Consider the following 22,539-nt stretch of genomic DNA (forward strand, 5'->3'; position numbering starts at 1 on the left):
CTGGGTAACATCTTCAGTGCCTGTCCAATCATTTCTTGTCCAAATCAATGTCCAAACTAATTCAAGTCCTTGTCTAATCACTTGGAGAAACTATAAGATCTATGCCACTAGAGAAATTACTAAACTACAAATAACCCCCTAAGGAATTTCTTTAGCTAATACTTCATTTGAGAGAATATGAAACCAGAATATTAAGGCATGAAATGAAATTACTTTTCAAACACCCTAAAGCATCATAGATCAGTTTTATACATGTGCAAATTGTATTTTCACAGACATATAGTGCAAAATTCTACAAAGGAAATACATAAAACCATAAGTAATCAAAACTCATTCAGTTCATCACAGTGATATGACAAATCTCCAACTTCAGCTTGAAGAGGTAGCTTCTGAACTTCATCCTTGGATAAAAAAAGTTCCTCCCCATTTCTTCTTTAGAAATCCTTCCCTCGCCCCAAGTCTGAGTTCAGAGTTCAGAGTGGTTCAGAGCGGGCAGAGAGGCATCTTCTGGGTTGGAAACCAATTTAAGTGGCACCTTCCCAATCCAACATTTAATTGGCCTCTGAAGGTATGTCTGAAAAGACTCTCATAGTTTTCTTTTCTCAAGCTCAACCAAGGGAAAGATCATTCGTAGCAGGCAGAGATCCTTCAGGAATCCTTGACCATTGTGACAAACCTTAAAATACAACGGGAAATTCCTGAGTTGCCAGACATCTGTGCATAGAAAATGCATTTTTGTTATGGAATGAGAATCAAGCCAGCTTATTCTTGAAGGCCAGAGCCAAATTTGGGCAATAGTAGATCAAGCAGGAATCAGACTGACAATGCCTGAAAACTGTCTGCATCATTCTTTGATGCGACATAGTTCAGATGAATATACAAAGTCAATTGAAAGGCAAATATGACCAGCTAGAACAGTCTCTCACTGCTCCTGCTACAAAGGAATTGGAGTAATTTTCCACTCAGCTGCTGGAAAGGCAGTAAGTCATTAATTTGCTTTAAGTGATGAAATATTGGCTTTTTCCTTCTGGAGTAAAGTTTCAAGTGATAGCTAAAGATAAATTAATAAAGCACTTGCTTTGTTTCACTTTATATTTGGAAGAATGATATTTTCAAGTTGGATCTGTAGGAAAGGCCATCACTTTGGAAGTAGAGACTATGAAAAAATCCTTTGAAACATTTCACTAAAATTAATTGCAGTTATTTTTGGCTGAATAAAAATGTTTAGTATTACTTTGTATTCTACCTTAAACAAATCTTGATGCCTTCTCAAGGAAACACAATACTTTTGGAAAGTTCACCTATTAAGGTGACTTAAAGTTAGGGTTTTAGTTAATTAGGGTTTTATTTTTAGATTTCCTCTTAAGGAAAATTCTGGTCCTATATAATAGCTGTCAAACAGGTCAAGAGTAGTAACAGGCTTGATTCCAAGTCAGCAAGAATAAACAGAAGAGGCTGTATATTAATACAATTAAGTTAGTAAACCTTTTCATTATTCCTCTCCCCAAGGGAAACATTAGCGGAATTCAATTCAGCCAAGAAAAGAAATCCTATCATAGTGACTACAAAACTTGAACCTGGGATAAAATTCCATGTCACCTATTTAACTTAAAGTGCACTGGAGTCCTATATAAAAAACCAGTAACTTTTTTTCAGTCCTTTTGGTGGAACAATGGGAAAGCAATAAAATGATGCTCCATAACAAGGGAAGTTTAAGATTCATCCTGAATCCTGATATCACTGCCCCCAGATCCCACCAACTACTGGAAGAATTTGTGAAGCAGCACAAAGCACCAGTAATGTGACCAGTCATTCAACAGGCATATCAGAAGTGATAGATCTCTTCTTCCAAAGCATGATTGACTTCCCCACGAAGGTGGCTGAAGGTGTTGTTCCGCAGGATTTGCCAACCACGGTGGAAGCTACTTAGAGTGGAGCTTCGTGAGACAGATGGAGATGGAGTTTCTTTCTTGAATCGGAAAGGTTCAGGTTGGTATAGTTTCCCAGAATACTTATCAAAAACCTCTTTGTCTTGGTTTCTAAATGCCTCTGCATAGCGTAACATCTTGTGCTTGCTGATATCCAGACGCTCTTCCACTCTGTGGAAAAGAGAGCAAATAAACGTAATGATGACTCATTTGTTTATTTTAGAGACCACCCAATTCCAGGTGACCCTGAGGGGGTAACGTTATAAAATAAAAACAGAAAGTAATGAAAAAATCCTAAAAGAACAAATGCCACACACTGCCCACTAAAAACATCATGAAAAAACATGCCAGGTTTAGCCAAGATTCCTCATTATGAAAACAGGTTCAAGGCCAGAACTAATCAATCTAACTCTCCAACAAGCGTTAGACGCAACAGTCAGATTCCAGATTCTGCTGCGATTGATAAAGCTCTCTATTATTTAGCTCTCCAGGCTTTGAGCCACAAAAATTCTGGTTTGAACCAAGGACTCGGTTTTGATAACATAGGAATGGGTGTACACCTGGCTGTAGGGCATGTAAATCTGGACTTGGTAATAGTTAGGCAACTTGAATCCCGCAAAGTAGAAAGCAGTAATAGAATTACTGGACCAGGTTTGTATTATTATCCTTTGACTTCACATTTGAATGCCAATCTCAGATTCTGTCCTTAATTAGAAAACATAATTTTCAACTTGATATTTGCAAATAAGAAACAAAAAGCCTGTGTTTAAAAAGCTGGATATCAATTTAGCAGGAATTAAACAGGCTAGTGTTCTGTATCTGCTTGGTATAAACAGCTTTTTATTTTTCGGAGTATAAGACTCACCAAGGTTTTGAAGAGGCAATTTTTAAAAAAAAGTTTTTGTACTCTGCAAACCTCCCAAAAACGGGCCATTTTTCATGAAAACGGGCCCATTTTTCAAAAAAAAAAAGGGCATGAATAGCCCTTAGGTGGCTTGTAGAGTGTTCCTAGGGACCGGAGGGGGGATTTTTTTGCTCATTTCTGTCCTCCCCAGTCCCCAGGAGCTCTCTGAAAGCCTTCTACAGGCTCTGCATGGCCATTTTGGTGAAAGGGGGGGTGTCAGGAGGCACAAAAAAGGCTGTATTCAGTGTATAAGATGCACCCAAATTTTCAGCCTCTTTTTTGAGGGAAAAATGTGCGTCTTATACTCTGAAAAATACGGTAATTGTATTAACTATACTGGAGACTATTCCTGTAGGCCATACACAACTAGGTAAAAGGAGTTCACCTGAGAAACCACTTGTCTCCTAACCCGTACTCTTGGCCACAAATACCAGACCGAGGCCAAAGACATCGTGGGAGTTTCCGTTCAAGCATGACTGTAGTAGCAACAACCTGCATGAAAGCAAACAGATTAGTTCAATCATGCCACAAAACCAGGTAAACGTTTGTATTCAAAAACAAAATATAAAATTGTTCAAATACATCATTAAGTTTATAAGAATTCACTAAGTGGAACCAAAGTGGGGGGGGAAAAAGACCCATACAAATGGGACCAGACACAAAATCAAAAGCAACCATCTATTTTATAGTGCAATCTTCTGCTACAGTTAGAGATAGACAAGTACTCAAGATGGTTTATTTGGGAGTCTTGATCATCATCTGACTAGGTGATTTTTTTCCCATGCTCTATAAGGCGCCAGCCTCTGGATCAATCTGAGGCAGCAACTGGTCCACAATGTGACAATAAGATTTTTGGTGGGCAGTCCATCCTTGCACAATAACGCCTCTCCTAAAATGGCCTCTGGACTCAGTTCAAAATGTTGATAATGACTTACATAACCTTAGCTATGTAGCTCTAAGTCTTATCAGGCACTGCTTTGTCTGAATTAAATCCATCCATCCTGTGGGAGGACTGGAGTTAGGGGACATGCACAAGAAGCAATGCTACATCCCCATAAGTTTATAAAGCTCTCTCCCTATGGGATTTTTAAGATGACTAGAGATAGTACATTTTACTAATTCTTCAATTATACTAAATGCTAATGGTGTTGAGAGTCTTTTGATTTAATAAGGAATAAAACTGTTTTTTTAAATAACAAATTCTCTACTGTGGTGGAGGCTTCATGTGAATATAAACAATTCAGCTTTCATAAAGGAAAGCCAGATTTTGAGGGAAATTCCCATAATGCAATCTGCTCACAGCAGGTACAGCCAAGTGCACATGGCTTAAGGGGGCTCCTTTCACATCCCAATCATGTTCAGTGGCAAATGTGGTTATGCTTGAATTAGTTTATCTATTATCTCTGTGAAGTAGCTCTATCTTTATATATTTCATACAGTTCTTCAGATTTGTTTAATTTTGCATGCACTGGTACTCAGTTAAAACCACAAGCTAGCAAGTTATGTAAAATAAAGTTTCATGTATAAGAATTCTCCCTGACATAATTAGATTGTAGGCATGTGATTTCAAACTGTTCAGATTTCAGCTCAACAGCCATAGGCAAGAACATCCTGAACATAAAATAATCATTTTGTGTGTTCCAAACTAACAAGATACTTCATGTTTTGAAGTTCCGTCTCGAGTGAAAGAATGATTTGTGATTGGTTAGTTTCTTTTTAAAAATCCTCCAAACAAAGAGGTCTGGGAAGCTAATACAGCAAAGGCTGCACCCCTGTTGTCTTTATCTAGAACTGGTTCAGGAGGGAAAGGAAGAAGTGAGGGAGAATTAGTTAGACAATGTTCTGAGATTAAGTTACAGTACATGTTATCCTATAGCAAAATTAATTGGTTGTTGGTTAGTAATAGAGTGCTATTGCTCTGGGTTGTCTTAGCATGTGCACTGTACTACTGTACTATTTAACTGTCAGGTTGCCAAATAGAAAAATTAGGTTGCCTTGATATTTGAGATTTACAATGGGTATCAAGGGCAAAATGTATACATTGCTCATGTGCATTAGGTTGTGTGTGTGTGTGTGTGTCTTACCCACTGAAATATGTTTTTTCCTTTGTTAATGCTGTTCATAGGCTTTGTTGACACTAATTTATTTCTCTTGCTTCCTTTCTTGAATCATTTCTGTGGCTGTTTGTGCAAGGGAGTCACAGCCTGCACAGTCATACTTACTAGGTGATTCTGTTAGGTGCTATGAGAGGGTTTTTTTAAAAAAAAAATTAAGTGGCCAATTTTTCTGTAGCCTTGATGATAGGCACTCAGCGTGAATTACTCTGCTATCCAAATGAGTGTTTCCAAGATGAAAAATACGGGATAGAAGAGCTTGCTTTGAGTTTCTTTGTTCCTTATGGTAGAACACCCAAACTGATTATTGGTTTTTGAACATAGCTCTCTTAAGCATACTGATAGAACATTCTTATAAAAAATGTTTCATCTTCTCAAAACAATTTCTCCCCTTTCATGCATAGGACAAGAAATCAAATGATTTTCTAACATAAAATAATTCTCCATATTTAGGGTGGGGGGGACCCAATTTTTTTGATGGGAGGGGAATAAGATAGATTAGACTTTATTTTCTGGATAGTTAATTAATCTGTAGCAGAAAAGAATTTGACTGACAGAGCATGCTACGACAGGAAGTGCCATTTGCAGTTTGTAGAGTACAACATTAGTGCATTGGCAGGAATGAGAAAAAGGATATGGGGTTGCATGTAAGTCTCTTTCAAATTGTTGTACCTTATTTTTAGCTTTAACTATTCAAAAATAACCTCAACATTACATTGTGTTGTTATGAGCAATTCGAAAAGACTTTCCAGCTATTAAAACTGCACATTACCTATAATCAAAAGGGAAATGGATTGAATGTGATATAACATGTTTACATAGAGGTGAGTCCCATCAGGTTTGTTGTGAGCTCAATGTTTTACACAGGTTGCAGCCTTGATTCTAGAAACTAATTGTGAGGCCTTTACATTGTCTCTGGACTCAGTTCTTTAAACATGAGTACATTGTCATTTCTTCCTTCACTAGCCATGCACAGCAGATCTGAATCTGTAAATTTTTCATTCATATCTGCAAGCCCATATGCTGAAAAGTATGCATTCATTAAATGAACTGGAATGAATTAGAATTACATATTAATTTAGCAACTGCTTCTAGCTGAGTGTGATGATGGTATTGTCAATAGTGGAAAATATAATTATTTGGAAAGAGTTAACGTTAAATTATCACCCAGCTAATAGTAGTGAAATCGATAACAAAACTTTACAGCATAAGGGCATATCAGTATTATAATTTTATTTTATCTGTTGCTGTTCTACCGAATAAATAGCTGTTCTCTTACCTCAGCTGCCTCACGCCTCTTCAATTAATAACGAACTTAACACTGGGAACTAAATCAGTTGTAAAGTGATCTAAATTTCCACTGCACACATGTCCAAAGCAGCAAAAATAGATGACTTCTCAACAGACTGCACTGCAGGACTATAATCTCACCTGTGCTCGCCAAAGCTCATCCCGTTCATTGGCTACTCTCCAATGAGTGTCACCCATCATGGCAATGAGCAGGTTGAGCATGAGCAAAGCAGCAATGATAGCAAACGCAGCATACACCACACAGAACACGAATGGAAGATCCACATCATAGTTGGCTGGTCCATCTATGATGGTGAGGAAGAGCTCAAACGTACTGAAGAGAGACATGGGATAATTGTAGAACTGTCCCAGATTGCTTGGATTTTCTGTCTGAAAGATGATGTAGAAAGCTGTTGATGAAACAAAAACGAGCAGTCAGCTACATATACATAGTATATACACTCACACACGTACAACCAGATAATGGCATCCTCATCTTATGCTCTTCCTTTCAACTACTCTGCCACAAGAATCTTAATTCCTTATCTCTCTTTCTGCTGAGGTTTTCTCTATGAGTTTACTTGTCCTGAAGGTTAAGATTTTTCTCATGAAAAGTCTAAGGCTGGCATGTAAATTCTTTTCTTCCATAACGTGAATAACTGGATACTGATATTCAATGTTACGGAAGTCCCACAAAAGCAGCTGAGAAGCAGGCAATTTTAAACATGTGATATGCAGTTATGGATGAAAAGTTGCAAAATCTGTCATTAGGTGTGTTCGATAGGCAACAATGTGAAATAATATATTTTATAAAAAAAAATATGGGGAAGCCAGAATAACAGAAGGGTCAGGGTAAACCATCATCTAAAATAATGGCTTTTAGACTTTGTATCTTAAGAACATTCTGTTCTTAAAAGGTTGCACAAGAAACCTCAATACATTTCCTATAAAATTTCCACCCCTTGCTTCTCTGATATTTACCACTATCAAATTTATGCAGACATTAATTTAAAATCTAACTCAAAATAATTTCCAAAAATAAGACTCATGCTAGATTAGAGCAAAGGATCTGTTCTTCTCTGTTTTAACAATGGCCATAAGACTGACAACAATTTATTCTATTTATTCCTCCATTTCTTCCACTAATATTTAGGAGCACATTGCCCCCAAATTATTACACATTTTGGATGAATTCATTTTAACAAGGGCTCCCAACAGACTGATAACAACATTTCCTGCTATTTATTCCTCCATTTTTCCAATAATATTTAGGCGCATACTGCCTCCCTCTCCAAATTATAAGCATTTTATTCGAAGAAGACACCAGTCAATATTGCTAAGCTGGTATACTGGTCACATTCACTGAACGTATGTCTAGCACTCCCACGTGCATGACAGTGAAATACCAAATAATTTATGTTTTAGACTGCATTATCTGTTAATATTATTTTCTTGCTATGGCACTCCTTAAAATCCCAAGGTTTTTAGGAAAGCCATTGCTAATACAAAAACATGGGTACATTTTTTTTTTTTAAAAATGGAAATATAGAGGATTTTTTCCCCCCACTGGAGAAATGATTCTCAGACTGCATATGCAAAGAATACTGGAATAATCTTGGAAGTTCACATCTTCCTCTAGAGCTTACCTGAGGCAAAGCCAAGTATGACAACAGCCATTAGACCACAAAAACGTATAAGGTCACCAAATATCATCTGTAGATAAGATAAAACAACAATATTATTATGTCTAACTTTTCTCCAGCTCTCCTTTGCCCACTATTGTCTGACCTTTAAATTCTCAGTTCCAATTATCAGAAAAGGTGTACTTCTGAGAAAAATTCAAGTAGCTCTCAATTTACAACTAGTCATTTAACAACTATTCAAAATTACAATGGAGCCACCCAAAAGCTACTTACAACCTTTGAAGTTACAATAGCCACACACAAACACCCTTGCAGTCATGTGATTGCGTTTTGGCTGCTTAGCAACCAGCTCGGTTTTATAGCCATATGCAGCATTCCTTGCCATTGTGACATTTCTTGCGAGTTTCTGGTGTTGAATTCCAGTTTCTGACAAATCCCCACCCACTCACTGGGGGAAATTGATTGGTTTAATCACTGTGACATTTGCTTAACAAGTACCACACAAACTATTGCAAAATCGATTCGTTCATGCAATGACTTGACTTATGACTGCATCACATCCGTTAATTGTAGGCTCACTTATAGTTGTAAGTTGAGGGCTACCTGTGGAATTCTTTCTCAGTTTGACTTCAGTTTTTAGCTTCACTTTCCTTACCTTCTGTATCATGATGGTGAAAGGCCCAAGCATCTGAAATCCTCGTGCAAAGTACATGACGTTGCACCAGCCTAACACCAGGGCAATGGACATGGGGACCACTTCTCCTTCTGTGCTGGTCAGTCGCATTACCATGGTTACCAGAATCACACAGGCATAGGTGATGCTGTAAATGGACAATATAACTAAGTGAGAATGAGTAATTAATACAACATAAAATTAATGAAGACAGAATTGAGCCCTAAACATACATGAGCAGACAATGCATGTAAATATATGCTGATGTGCATTCATAGAAAATTATGTCTCTTTATTCCCTTTTGCTGGAACAAGGCATTTCTTGTGAAAAATTGTTTGTTGTCAATTTTAATGCATCTCAAGTTGAAACATCTCAGGAATTTCCATTTTTTTCAGGAGATTTAGCAGTCAAACACCCCCCCCCCCACCAGACAGAACATAAACAGATGTTAAGGGAGACAAATCTGCAAAGAAAGAAATCTAGGTTTGAAGCAAATAGAAGTGGAAGAGAAAAATGGTGAAAGGAAGATCATAATGGCAGAGTATACATAAGAAAAAAAAGAGCATTTGTGAGTTTTGGAACTGTAGAGTCTCACATTATTATGTGAAAAGGTCCTCCCAGGATAGTTTGTCCAAAGTACTTTGTGGCTCCAACTCTTAGAATATCTGGAATCTATTAAAAAATGAAATATGTGTCAAAAGTTTATAACCAACTGAGGACTGAATTCACCAATGTGCTGAGTCTACCTCTAGAAATTGACTCAACAATACAGAGAGTTCACAATGTATTTTGTGCCCAAGTCAAGGAAAACAAGCCGTTATGAGGACAATGCTGTTAATTGTCCTTAAGATCACAACTGAGCTCAAAATTTCTGTTGTTAAGTGAGACATTTGCTAAGTGAATTTTGCCCCATTGTATGACCTTCCTTATTATGGTTGTTAAATGAATCACTGATAAGTTAGTAACCCAGTTGTTAACTGAATCTGACTTCCCCATTGACTTTGCTTGTCAGAAGGTCCTAAAGAGTGATCATATGACCTTGGGACATACCAACGGTCATAATATGAACCAGTTACCATTACCTAAATTTTGATCATTGTGATCATGGGAATGTTGCAAAGGGCATAATTGTAAAAAACGTTCATAAGTCACATTTTTTCAGTGCCACTGTAACTGAATGGTCACTAAACAAACCATTGTAAGTCAAGGACTACCTGTACTTGACATGATTTTATAAAGAGAAACCTATACACTGCAACTATTAGCAATCAAAAATGTCATCTGCTTTTCACTAGTAGCAACACCTTGATAAGTCAAGTAAACCACTTCATGTTAAGAGTAGTAATTTTGCAGAATAAAGACATTAAAAAAATATTTTAATATTAGTGATTAAGCAAGCAAAATGTGAAAAGATGTTAAAATGCTCCAAACTGGGTACAATTTAAAATATGAAATGCCTTAAGCCTGTAAAATTTAGTAAGACAGGGATTTAAAGAAATGGATTCAAATTGTAATATTGATCGATTATTTTATTACAGTATATGCAGGTCCTGCTAACAATTACTGGCTATATTCATCCACAATCAGCTCATCTATTACTTTAACTATTTCCAAAAGAAAAATTGACTCTGGATACTTCCCAACAGAGAAGTCAGAAGTACAGGTAGCATAGGTAACATCGTGTTTTTCAAGACAATTATATTGATTTCAGATAACATATGATTGCTTAGGTATACAGAACTGCCAATCTGATGTTGGTAAATTTTAATGAAGATCAGTTTAATAAAACTTTATTCTTTTGCCCTTACCTCTAGGAGTAAAATTGCCATGGCTCCAATCACTGTAATTAACTCTCCCACAAGCCTGAGTTGATCCTCATATGTCAGATATGATTCCTAAAAACAGGAAAATATCCTAATTAAGGAGATGATAGAGATCTGAAAAACCTGGAACTTGTGTCATCAAGACGTTTAATTTATTTAGTGTACTATAATTTAATTATTTCTCTTTTGGCAATACTGATTTGATAGTGAAACTGTTATTGGAAAGATGAGCCAATAGATGACTTTGCAACAAGTAACATTCATTACCAAATATTTCCTGAACATAGAAACCAAATACTGTAGGCCAGTGAAAGAACAAGAGTAGAATATTTCCCCTGGTACCTTGCTTTTATAGCAGGGAGTGTTGTAAAGAAATGCTAATTTCCATTTACAGATTGAAGAGATACAGTTGAATCCAAGGTAAGATCTTTCATTTTTTAATCTTTCATCTAAGAAATGTGGATTATTTGTCCTTGCATCAGATGAGAATGACTCATTCAAGAGAGGCTAGTGAAAGCCAGAGCCTTGCTGGCAAATTCAGTGATTTCTTCTTATCTTTAAGCTGCTCTCACAGTTGTGGCAGCCTTTTTCTTCACGGCCTCTTGGAGCACTTTCAAAAAGAGGTTTTGCAAAGTTTAACATTTTATTTAACTGTGTTGTTGATTCTTCTGCACTGCATTATGAAAACAGTTATTTTACAATTTGCCTAGATTCACAGAGAAACCTGTAGTTATACACCAATATACCTGCAATGTTTTCTGCACAATGATGGTGTTATCCCGCTTGTGTGTTTGATTCTCTGAGCGACTTTTCAGTGGTCTATAAACGCAGCACATGGTGAAGCAAATCATATAGAGGACATAAAACAGAGCCAGGAAACAGAAATAAGGACGCCCGTATGTATTCCACTTCAGGTTCACAAGCTCCTTCACAGGAGTAATATCTAGTAAACGGCGAGCCTGGAAAGAAGAGGCAGGAAGAAAAAAAAAACTAGGAATTAACTCTAAAAGTCCCATATTTCAAAAATTAGCCACTGGTGTGGTCCTAATAAAATATTCTTACAAATGTATCTTTATTTTATATATTGGGGGCACTTATATACTTTCTTTCACAAAGAACTGCAAGGCAGTATTCCAAGAAAAATAAAAATAAGATTAAAAACAGGAGAAAGACAGGTGAACTTTCAAAAGAAAGGGCATTCCCTAATTGGAGAGCAGTTAGAGAGGGGAGGGGGGGTTCTTCATGTACTCCTGAGAAAACTATGGATCTTCTTTCAAAAGGCCTCTACTGCATAATCAGCAGGTTTATACATTGTTATATGTTCCTCATTCGTCAGGCACTCTCACTGTTTTATTTAAGTTAATATATATTTAAGGTCTCTCCCTTTGTTCAAATCAACTGCATGACTATATATTGCATTGATTAGCCAATGATAAATAAGGGGATTTTTTTAAAGAATCAAATACTTTATTTGATCAAGTGTGGTTAGATACACAAGGAATCTGGCCTTTGGTAAGATTAGATTGAGCAATCTTGGCAGGCCTGGGCCAGATAGCTAGCTCCTCTAAACTCTCACAATTTATTTAAAAGATTAGATACAATTTATGTCCTGAGTCTCATTCTGTCTCTGCCTCCCAATCAGAATTTATTCTTATTATTTTCTTTTGCATTCAAATGTCTATCTATTTGTGTTTCGATTCATATAACTTTCAAGATGGGTAATATTGTAGGGCCCAGAGTTTAAAATTTGTAAATTGCAATCACGGATTACTTAGTATGATCCATTATTTCATTATTCCAGGACTCCTGAGGGATTAGCCAGGATTGGGACATACCCAAGTTAATGTCCCTCAGGGGGTCACTATTGGTCCTGGGCTCCTCATGCGCTACCACCTGTTGTAACACCCTACGACCAAATGCCGCATCAGCCGATGCAAACACGTCTAACCTGTAGTGCCTGATAAAGGGAGATGGGGAGGCTCACGTAGCTGTCCCGCAAATCTCCACTATAGGCGCCTGTGTGGCCCAGGCCGCCGAAGTAGCCACAATCCTGGTGGAGTATGCTGTGATGCCCTGGGGTACCGGAAGGTGCTGAACCTCATAGGCCAATGTGATGGCCAGTTTGATCCACCTCCCTATAGCCGAGGAGGGCACCCTCTTCCCCAGGGAAGAAGGATAAAAGGAAACAAAGAGTGCCTCGGACTTCCTGAGGCTCTCCGTGTGCCTCAGGTAAATGCACAAGACACGCCTGACATCCAGCCGGTGCCAAAGGTGCTCCCTATCATGAGACGGGTCCAGACAAAAATCCGGTAATACCACCTCCTGTGATATGTGGAAAAGGGAATTAACCTTGGGAATAAAGGTTGGATCCAGACGACCCGATTATTGTGGAATGTGGAAAGAGCCGACCTGGAGGACAACGCCCCCAGTTCAGAGATGCGATGGGCTGAGGTGACCGCCACAAGGAACACTACCTTAAGGGTTATGAACTTCAGGTCAACCATCCTCAGAGGGTCGAATGGTGCTCCTGTCATTGCTTGGAGAACCGTAGTGAGGCTCCATGTCGGAAAACTGTGGACAACAGGGGGATGGAGATTCCCTGCACCCTTCAAAAACCTCTTAATTAACGGGACCTGGGAAAGTGGAAGGAGCTCCTCCCCCCGAATAATCATGGAGAGGGCCGCCACCTGTCTCCTGAGGGTGTCATGTGAGAGCCCCTATCCAATCTGAAACCTTGCAAAGATTCGCTCCCGAGATCCGGTACCACTCTGCAAAGACCCACCAGGTAGAATCATAAATCCTAGTGGTGGAACCCTTGCGTGAAGCCTCAATTGTGGAGATCACCCTCTGTGAAAGCTGGGCAGCCCTTAGGTGCTCCCGCTCAATCTCCACACGGCTAGTTGCAGCCACTGTGGCTCAGAATTCACCAGGTTCCCCTGTCTGAGGTCCACATCCCTCCCCGGAATCCTCCATGGGTGTGACACTGACAGGCACATTAGGTCCGCAAACTACGCCTGGCGCGGCCAGTAGGGTGCCACTAAGATGAGCTCCGCCTTCTCTGATATCACTTTCCAAACTACCCCAGGGAGAAGGTGAAGGGGAGGGAAGGCGTAGAGCAGGTTCTCTGGCCATGGAATCCGAAGCTGTTGACTCCCTCCGTCCCCCGAGCCAGGAACTGAGAGAAGAACCGATCCACCTGAGCGTTCTGCGGTGTGGCAAACAGGTCCACCTTCAAATGGCCGAACCTGGAGCAGATAGCCTGGAACAGTTTTGGAGAAAGGCTCCACTCCCCATTGTCGACCATGGCCTGACTGAGCCAGTCGGCTTGATGATTGTTCACTCCTGTGATGTGCTCTGCCCTGAGCAATTGAAGATGCTTCTCCGCCCAGGCACCGAGTGCCATCGCCTCAGTTCGAAGAGCCCTAGAGTGTGTGCCACCCTGTCGGTTGACGTGGGCCTTCGCCGCCACGTTGCCAAGACATCTTGATCCTGAACATGATCCTTGAAGTGCCACAATGACAAGTGAATCACTCACAGTTCCAGCCAATTTATATTATGTTGGAGATCCAACCAGGTTCAATGCCCCTGCGTCATCCGGGAGTCCAAGAGAGCTCCCCACCCGTACAAGCTGGCATCCATTGTCAGGATGAGGCGCTCCGGCTCCCTAAACTCGCAGCCCTTGGGTAGCGCTGGGGAGAGCCACCACCTCAATGACAGCTGCACCTGTGGTATCACTGGAACCTTTTCCTTGAAATTGCTGGAGTTTGACCTCTGATGCGGCAGGAGATGCCACTGGAGCGGCCTCGCGTGTAGACGAGCCCAAGGCTATGCAAGAAATGAATTTCCCCAGCAAGCTGGAGAGCACTACTACAGGAACAAAACATTGACTTCTAACTTGTCTAACTAAGGCTAACAAACTATCTTTATGGTCATGGGACAGAAACACCTTCTCCAGCTTAGAGTCTATGATGGTCCCCAGGTGAGGAATCCTGGTAGCGGGAATGAGGGAACTCTTATCTAGGTTAACCGAAAAAACTAACTGCTGTAGTGTGAATGCCACCAACGAAAGATCCTTCCTCACCTGCTCAAATGATGCTGCTTGGACTAAGATGTCATCAAGATAGCATTGAACCCTGACAGAGCGCTCACAGAGGTAAGCCACCACTGCAGCTAGGACCTTAGTGAAGGTCCGAGGCGCCGACGTCAAGCCAAACGGTAGGGCCCTATACTGGTAGTGGCTACCTAAATAGGAGTACCTGAGATACTTACTATGGCCAGGGAAGATGGGGATATGGATGTAAGCCTCTGTCAGGTCGATGGAGGCCATGAAGTCATCACATCTGACCCCCGCCAAGATGGATTTAAGCGATGCCATCTTGAATCTTCTATAGACTAAGTGAAAATTTAGCAGTTTAAGATCCAGAATCGCCCTCCATCTTTACTCTTGGTGACCGAAAACGTCCCAAAGTGGTTTGGCAGAATGGAGAGAAACTCTAGGCGCAGGCCAAATCTGATGGTATTCAGAACCCAGGCATCAGTTGTAATCTCAGCCCAGGCATCGGCAAACAGAAGCAGTCTGCCGCCTATGGGTGGGGTCGCTATTGACCTATCTGCCCCAGTGCTAGGGATGGCCACCTCCCCCCTGAAAGGGCCTCTTCCCCTGGGGTTGGAACCTAGGCCTATCCCTGGTGTAGTGCCTATCCGACTGCCTATCCGATCTCGGAAAATACCTACTGTGCTGCGCCTCCTGATCTGACTGAGGATAGGACTGCTTCCGAAAGTAAGGCGCAGATTTTTGCTCCGACTTCTTTGCGGGGGTAGGCATGACCTTCTTTTTATTCTTGTCCTCAACGAAGAGGTACCCAATGGGGTACCCAACAGGGTACCAAAAGGGATCCCACGGAATAAGGTGATGATGCCAGGTGCCACTTTGTGTTGTTCTCCGCTTGCCACTCCCTCAGCCACGGAGACGTCAGGAGGTCACCAAGGCCTCCATTGCCCGTGAAGCATACTTCATGGCATGCAAAGTGGCGTCTGCAGAGAATTGAGCAACAGCAAGCAGCTTGTTGAGATCTTGATGAGTATGCACCTCCTCAGGCGGAATCCTTTCCTGCATCTGTTGTAGCCAAAGGATAGCCGTGCGGCTGAAGAACAACGCAGAGGCAGCTGCCTTGATGGCCCACGTGGAAGACTGGAATGTTTTACAAAGGGTCAGCTCCGCCTTCTTGTCCTCAACCTTCAAGTAATCAGCCACATCACCGGACACCACCGTTGACATGGACGCCAATGCCACCATTGAAGAGTCCACTGTGGGCACCTGCAATGCCTCAGAGAAACTAGATTCCATGTTAAAGAACCTCCTATCACTGCTGCTGGGGTTGGGAAATGTTCCTGGCTTTTCCCACTGCTTCTTAACTACCTCTAGGAACAACTTAGGGGCAGGGATGTCTTCCTTTGCTGGAGGAGGCTCTGAGTAAACTCGATCCTCCAGCTTTTTCCCCAAACCACTCTCCTTGGCACCTGACTTGGTGCCCTCTGTCTCACCCAGTTGCGCAACAGTGACTTGAATAAATCCGGAGGAAACAGACCAGAGAATGCTGGTGCCTCAGGTTTTGAGGGATCCTCATCATCAGACATATCTACCTCTCTCTAAACCTAATCCCCCGCCATGGAACCCTCGCTAGCCAGAGAAGGAGAAACAGGCCGGCGCACGTCCAAGGGGGAAGGCCTCAGCCTTGCCTGAGCAGTGGCACACACACCCCAGGGACCTGGACCTTTGTCACCATTGCGGGTCACACAGACCCCTTCTATAACCCAGCAGAAATTCCAGGTGAAATTGCAGAGGAGATAAACCTCTGAAAGCTTGCTGGAAGCTGCTCCATGCCTCTAATGAAGGAATCCTCCTCCTCCTCTTGTGCACAGCCTTCAGACTGTGGAGCCAATGATGCCTAATGGGACTATCCCCCCTGGCCCCTTGCACTGAAAAGGATCCCTTAGATAGGGGCCCTGTTCCACCATGGAGAGGGGGGGAGAAGGTGAAATGTCTCTGAGATACACTGGGGAATCCCCCGTGAGGAGACCTAGACCTGGATCTAATGAGCAATCTAGATCTCAAGGGAGAACTAGACCTACCCCTCTGAACACCTGCTTCCAGAACCCTGTGCCTCCTTTCCTCATCCTTCTGCAAGGCCTTGGAGGATTTTCCAGCTGCTGCAGTTTTTCGCAGTCCCACAGAGGCTGTGGGCCTCACTTGGGCCCCACTGGAGGTCCCCTCCCCAGGAGACAATGGGGGAGAATCCGGCCTCTCCTCTGCCTCTGCCATGGCACCAGGTCAGGGCCCCACCAGGCTCAGCCCACCAGAAACAGCAGCAACCAAAAACAGCTTCCCCCAATCACTCACGGACTCCACACGACGAAATCAGCCTCTGGTACACCTTTCCTGCCTCTTTTGCAAGCCACGCGGCTCTGGGCCTCCTATCGTTGATCTGGGCCTGCAGGGCCTTGCCGCTGCCACCGCTGTAGAAAGGATGGCCACCCAGGAAGTCAGGGATGAAAACGAGACTTCATAGTAGCCTCTGTCCCAGCCCATGCGGCCTGCAGGAATTGAGGCCCCAAAATGGCCACCGTAGTGGCGTCCTGCCTCTAAAGTCCCAAGAAGCAACTTTTAAATCCCTTACCGGTGGCCGGGAGCGAACCACACCAAGGGGAAGCTTCCAGGTATCAGATGGAGGCAAGGGGAAGAAGGTAGGGAGAAGAAATTTGCAGGATGGCACTGGATTGTTTTTGGAAAAATCAGGAACCAAAAGCAACCTTTCTTTCTTCGGCCAGACAGAGTTTAAACTGGGAACCAGAAGCAAGGAGTACAGAGGTGTGGCTTCAAATTAACTATGTCTTGAGACCAATTGGACATTACAATACCCAATCCTTGCTAATCCTGCAAAATTCCTCTGGAAAATGTGTATCATTTGCCTGATATAAGAAGAAGGGGTAAACTGATTCTATTTTAAACACACAAATTAATAAATTTGCCTGCTTCCTTTAAAATATTAAAGAATATATGCTGCTAACTTCACACATATGCTAAGGAATGTTTTTTTTAAGTAAGCTGAGTTGAAATAAACCAAGGCTTATGGCAATCTATGAGTCTAACCAGTGTAGAGTTGCACTCGTCAATGGACAGTATCTGAGATCTGTAATGACACTCAATGATCAGTCCTAAACCTGAAATTGACAGAAGGCGGGAAAGATTAAAAATTCTTTAAGATGTGGAATGAAACCCAGGGCAGTGTGTGTGTGTGTGTGTGTGTGTGTGTGTGTGTGTGTGTGTGTGTTTATATTTATTTATTTATTTATCAGCACAAATACTACACAAATGTAACAAAAGCAACAATAAAATATTGGGCTTTCTGTCTGGATGGTCTCTTGTGACAAGCCGACGGACAGAGAATGGAAGCAGTTAGCTTCTTCCCATAATTGGGGCATACCAGGGGTTGTGACTTTAAATATATACCTTTCTCCCTGGCTCAGCTGATAATGGATCAGAGCCTGTGGCTTAGTGGTTAACACATCTGCCTAATATGTAATATAGCCCAGGTTCGAATCCCAGTAAGGGTATGGCTAGCTGATGAGAGCTAAATAGCTTGAAATACATCTATACTAGTCTCCCTTTATTTATTTATCAGCATAAATATAACATATATTTATATATATTTATATTTATATATAAAACTCAGAGTGCTGCCATCTGTAAATATGATTTTAACTAAATGCAGTTACTTTTTTTCTGATTATGTTTATGGTTGAAAGAAGTCAAAAGTTGTCAAATGTCATATATAATCTTCACAAAAGTTGGAAATTGGTGTTGTAAAGTCAATGATGATCATAGGTTGTGTAAAAAAAAAACAACCTTCCCATACACCTCACAAGTTATTAAATTTAACATGATGACAGCCAGATAGCACATGCAAAATCCAGTAAGGTTAACAAGGTCTTATAGTAGGCAAATAATGTATCTTTCCAGGACAATTGACCTGTTTTATCAGTTACAACCAGAGGTGGAACAAACAATTACAAGGTGGCAAAGTTGACTAAAAATGGCTTACTAAAATTTGAGAAAGCATAATCCTCAATGGTATCTCCATCATGCCAGGAATTAAAACCAAGAACTTTTGAATTCGAAGTAAATTATCTATCTCTGAGCTGCAGCCCTTGCCTTAAAATAAATAGAGGGGGCTACAATGCTTAAATTATTATAGCAATAGCAATAGCAGTGGACTTATATACCGCTTCATAGGCCTTTCAGGCCTCTCTAAGCGGTTTACAGAGAGTCAGCATATTGCCCCCAACAATCTGGGTCCTCATTTTACCCACCTCGGAAGGATGGAAGGCTGAGTCAACCCTGAGCCGGTGAGATTTGAACCGCTGACCTGCTGATCTAGCAGTAGCCTGCAGTGCTGCATTTAACCACTGCACCACCTTGGCTCTTTTTTTTATTAGTTATTCTTCTGTGAACGAGTTAGATGCAATAACATTTTACAGCACACAATAATGTGATGGCCTAATCCAATTGCTTATATAAATCCCCATGTTAAACATTTTATTCAGCAAGATTGAATGCTATGACGTAGTCCCAGGAAGAAAAAACAATTTATATACAATATGGCACGTTCTATCAAGGAAAGAAACCAGTAGGCACAACAGCCACAATAATCTTCCCTTTTTGCACGCACCAGAATGATTATACAAATGGTCTTTTGGTAGGCAAAGTTGCCGAAAGTGCAGTCATGTCCAGCTTTACCAAACAAACTATAAAATAATGGCAGGATATAAATCTCTTCACTGTCTACAGTTCCATAAAGACTTGTGAAGATTTTTCTATTTTGGAAATTACATTTCAGAGACTAAAACTCTTTATTGTACAGATGCATCTCTTGCATCCTTAAGTACAAGGCAAATTCAGAAAGTGACACAGGTGGGAATGGAGGAACACCAGAAGGTCAAAAGGTAAATTGCAACTTTGTAATGAGAAGTTAACCACAAGAAATAAATAAACTTGGCTTGTCTGTGTGTGTGTGAAGTAAGGCTAAATAATGGAACAAATTCCAGATTAATCTTTATCATATTACTAACTCCATTACAAACAGTAATACTGTTAATGTTTTATATAGTTCCTGGGCCCTTAAATAAATTCAGCTTAATCATAGCCATCCAAGTTCCGTGGAACTCTGCAACCTAGAGACAGGTTCAAGTCCACATTGAACTAGGGAACTGGGTGCACTGAGCCAGTCCTTGTTTTTCAGCCCAACCTACGTCAAAAGGTTGTTCTGAAGGAAAAAAAATCCGTAGGAGGAAACATTGTGTAAATCACCTTCAGCTCCAGGAAGAAAGCTGCTATATAAACAAAATGAACCAATTCACTATATTTTATTTGAAGGAAATTTTGAACTTTCTGGGATCATTTTCAGAGCTGAATGAAAAATTAAATTAGAAAACAAATAGAAGCCTATGCAACAAATCAACTTTCTATCAATCAAAGAATGATATAGTGGGCTCTTCTAAATTGTTATTTTTTTAAACATCATATAACATTCTGTAAATACAGGAGAAACAAATTTTCAAATAGTTGATTTATGTTATGAATATTTTGACTACGGTCTAATTCTTTATTTGAATGAAAAAATGTAACAAGAGTGCAGGAAATTTTGCTTATTCAATCAAATTCTCCACCTGTTGTATTAGTAATTACACAATTTGCATTGAAAGACTTTTCTCTTAAGACTGTGATGTGAATTCTATTATCAGAATCTCAGCAATCTTTGCTTCTTCATCAGCTGGACAAAAACTTCATAGATAATGCAATATATATGAACATCTAGGACAGGGGTGTCAAACTGGCAGCCCGCAGGTCAGATGAGTCACATGCAGGCCACACCCACCCCAGCTCCGCAAAGGGAAAAAAACGTCATGAAATGTCATGTGATGGCAACGTGATGCTTTGAGTTTGACACCCATGATCTAGGAGAACATTTGAATTCCTTGTTCAATAATAGAAGCAGTCATCATTCTACAAAGATTAAAAGTATCTGAGCTCCATAGTACCTCTCTTTTCTTTGTTGATACAACAAGTTCCAAAAAAGACTGGTCTTCACCCCAGGAATCAATTTCTGTAAGGTCATAGAGAATGGTAGTAATAGGTCCCAAAGACCACATTATTTGTTTACGCTTTTGCAAAAGATGCTGGAACATCTGAAAAAGAAAAAACAGCACAGCATTGTTTGCATCAGGTTGCTGATAAGATTCAGTACTAGAATGTATTAAATATGGCATTGCATTTCAAAATAATTCAACTCTGGATGCTGGAATTGGATGAAAGTGTAGAAATTCTGAAATACAGCCTGAATGGTTCAAAGACTATAAGCTTTTAGGATCCAGAACTTTATTCATCGGGATCCTGATTTATCCATTAGGATCCTGATTAAAGGCACTGATCTAGAAACCAGGAGCCTGTTTTCTAGATCTACCAAAACTGTTAGTCTTGCTTTAGATATGAAGTCAATGATATGACCTTGAGCCAGTCATTCTGTTCTCTTTAACCTCTAGGAACAAGGCAATAGCAAAATCATTTCTGAAAAACCATGCCTGAAGGGACCTAGTCCATCCACATAGTTGCCAGGAGTCAAGACTGAAACAACACCCAAAAGAAAAAGAAAAATCACATTTCCAATTAAGAGAAAGAGAAAGATGTTCATACTAAAAATAAATTTTAATTATATCAGAAGATAATCTGAAGGAAAAAGATTTGCTTATACTAGCATGAGTATCCTATTCATACTTAAATAAATACCAAGTATGTCATCATATATATGAGACTTGGTTGTATATTTTCCTTCCATTCCTAAGTAAAACATGAATCACATACATGGAACTTTAAATTTTGTTGCTTTGTATATGAAGAAAAAAGAAGGATCTAAATTATGACCCCAGCACCAAACAATAATCCCTAACAATCCAAGATTTAACTTCTGAATCTGGCTTTTGGTCTAATTAGTATTTAATGTCAGGGAGCACAATATAAATATTTAGGACTTTTCTGACGACAAAACAAGATATCAAAACTAATTATATTTTTAAAATTCTCCCTCCCCTCCCCCCCAAATATTCCCATAGAGATCAACTGGGCCATGTGCTCACCACAATGTTACCCTCAACTCCAGCAAGTTTGAATGGAGTAAGACCTTCATTGTTGGGAATCAAGTCTAATGCTTCCAAGTTCCCTTCTTGTTTATCATAGGAAAGGATGAGATTATACATCTGGCATGCAAATGTCCTGTTTGGCTGAAGAACTAGAATGTGAAGAACCGTGTTTCCTGGAGATGAAACAAACAAGAAGAAAAATAAAACACCAAAAAATTCCTAGGAATTAAAGGTTATTAAAAAATATATTAAATGCTGTCATATAATTTGTACGTAAGTGCCAAGTGTTTGATTACTCAATGGTCTTCCTAATTCAAACCAGATATAGTTCCTCATTGTTTCTACCAAAAACAATCCATATTGTTACAAGTTGACTGTAGGCATCTTACCTAGAGAATCTTGTGCCCTGATATCAGCTCCATTTTCAATTAATAGACGAACAATTTCCTCATTGCCCACAGAGGCTGCAAAAGATAAAACATGCTCCCCTATGGAAGAATTTGTGAGGGAAAACAAAATTAAAACAAAGTTTCGGTAATGAAATAAAAAACTATTCTGAGACTCATAATTAGCGTTCACTATTTAGCTGATTCCATTTATGTTGGAGGATCAATGAACAAGTTGCCCTTGATTAATCAGTTTTCATTTAATAGTTTTCTTTTGTTTTGTACTTTTAGTATGACAGCAGCTGCCTATTTAGGAAAGCCATGCCTCTGCATACATGAGCTAAATAAAATAATCTGTAGGGCTCATGGTAGTGGGATTTAAGATGTTATTTCAAGGATCCTTCTTTAGTTACATGTTATCCTCAACTTTAAAAATTTAAATTAGGACATTCTTTGTAACTTAATAGTGATTTGTTTCCAATTATAAAATGCTAAGAAACCAACCATCATTTTAGATTTGTTTTTCAAATGGGAATTTAGAAAGAACATCTTTCATATTCTGCAAAACTTTTCTAACTTACAAG

At 40.1% G+C, this 22,539-nt stretch overlaps 1 protein-coding gene across 2 annotated transcripts in view; it reads right to left on the bottom strand.

Moving 5' to 3' along the window:
- Positions 1 to 230: 230 nt before the first annotated feature.
- TRPV5 (transient receptor potential cation channel subfamily V member 5) overlaps positions 231 to 22,539 on the bottom strand; it is a 42,326-nt gene continuing 20,017 nt past the window's right edge. The window contains exons 5-15 of one of the 2 annotated variants that reach the window (XM_087716400.1): positions 21,959 to 22,057; positions 21,567 to 21,742; positions 20,475 to 20,621; positions 11,123 to 11,335; positions 10,362 to 10,448; positions 9,149 to 9,225; positions 8,535 to 8,700; positions 7,883 to 7,949; positions 6,378 to 6,646; positions 3,218 to 3,324; positions 231 to 2,099 (exon numbers count right to left, since the gene is read on the bottom strand). In XM_087716400.1, the coding sequence (XP_087572526.1) occupies positions 1,826 to 2,099; positions 3,218 to 3,324; positions 6,378 to 6,646; positions 7,883 to 7,949; positions 8,535 to 8,700; positions 9,149 to 9,225; positions 10,362 to 10,448; positions 11,123 to 11,335; positions 20,475 to 20,621; positions 21,567 to 21,742; positions 21,959 to 22,057 (1,682 nt within the window). In that variant the 3' untranslated portion in view covers positions 231 to 1,825. The remainder of the gene's footprint in view (positions 2,100 to 3,217; positions 3,325 to 6,377; positions 6,647 to 7,882; positions 7,950 to 8,534; positions 8,701 to 9,148; positions 9,226 to 10,361; positions 10,449 to 11,122; positions 11,336 to 20,474; positions 20,622 to 21,566; positions 21,743 to 21,958; positions 22,058 to 22,539) is intronic. The other variant, XR_015696770.1, reaches the window with a different exon arrangement.

This window comes from Thamnophis sirtalis, unplaced genomic scaffold, assembly GCF_051295495.1.
Source record: "Thamnophis sirtalis isolate CommonGarterSnake01/CBP01778 unplaced genomic scaffold, rThaSir2_p1.2 scaffold_5, whole genome shotgun sequence".
Lineage (NCBI taxonomy): Eukaryota > Metazoa > Chordata > Lepidosauria > Squamata > Natricidae > Thamnophis > Thamnophis sirtalis.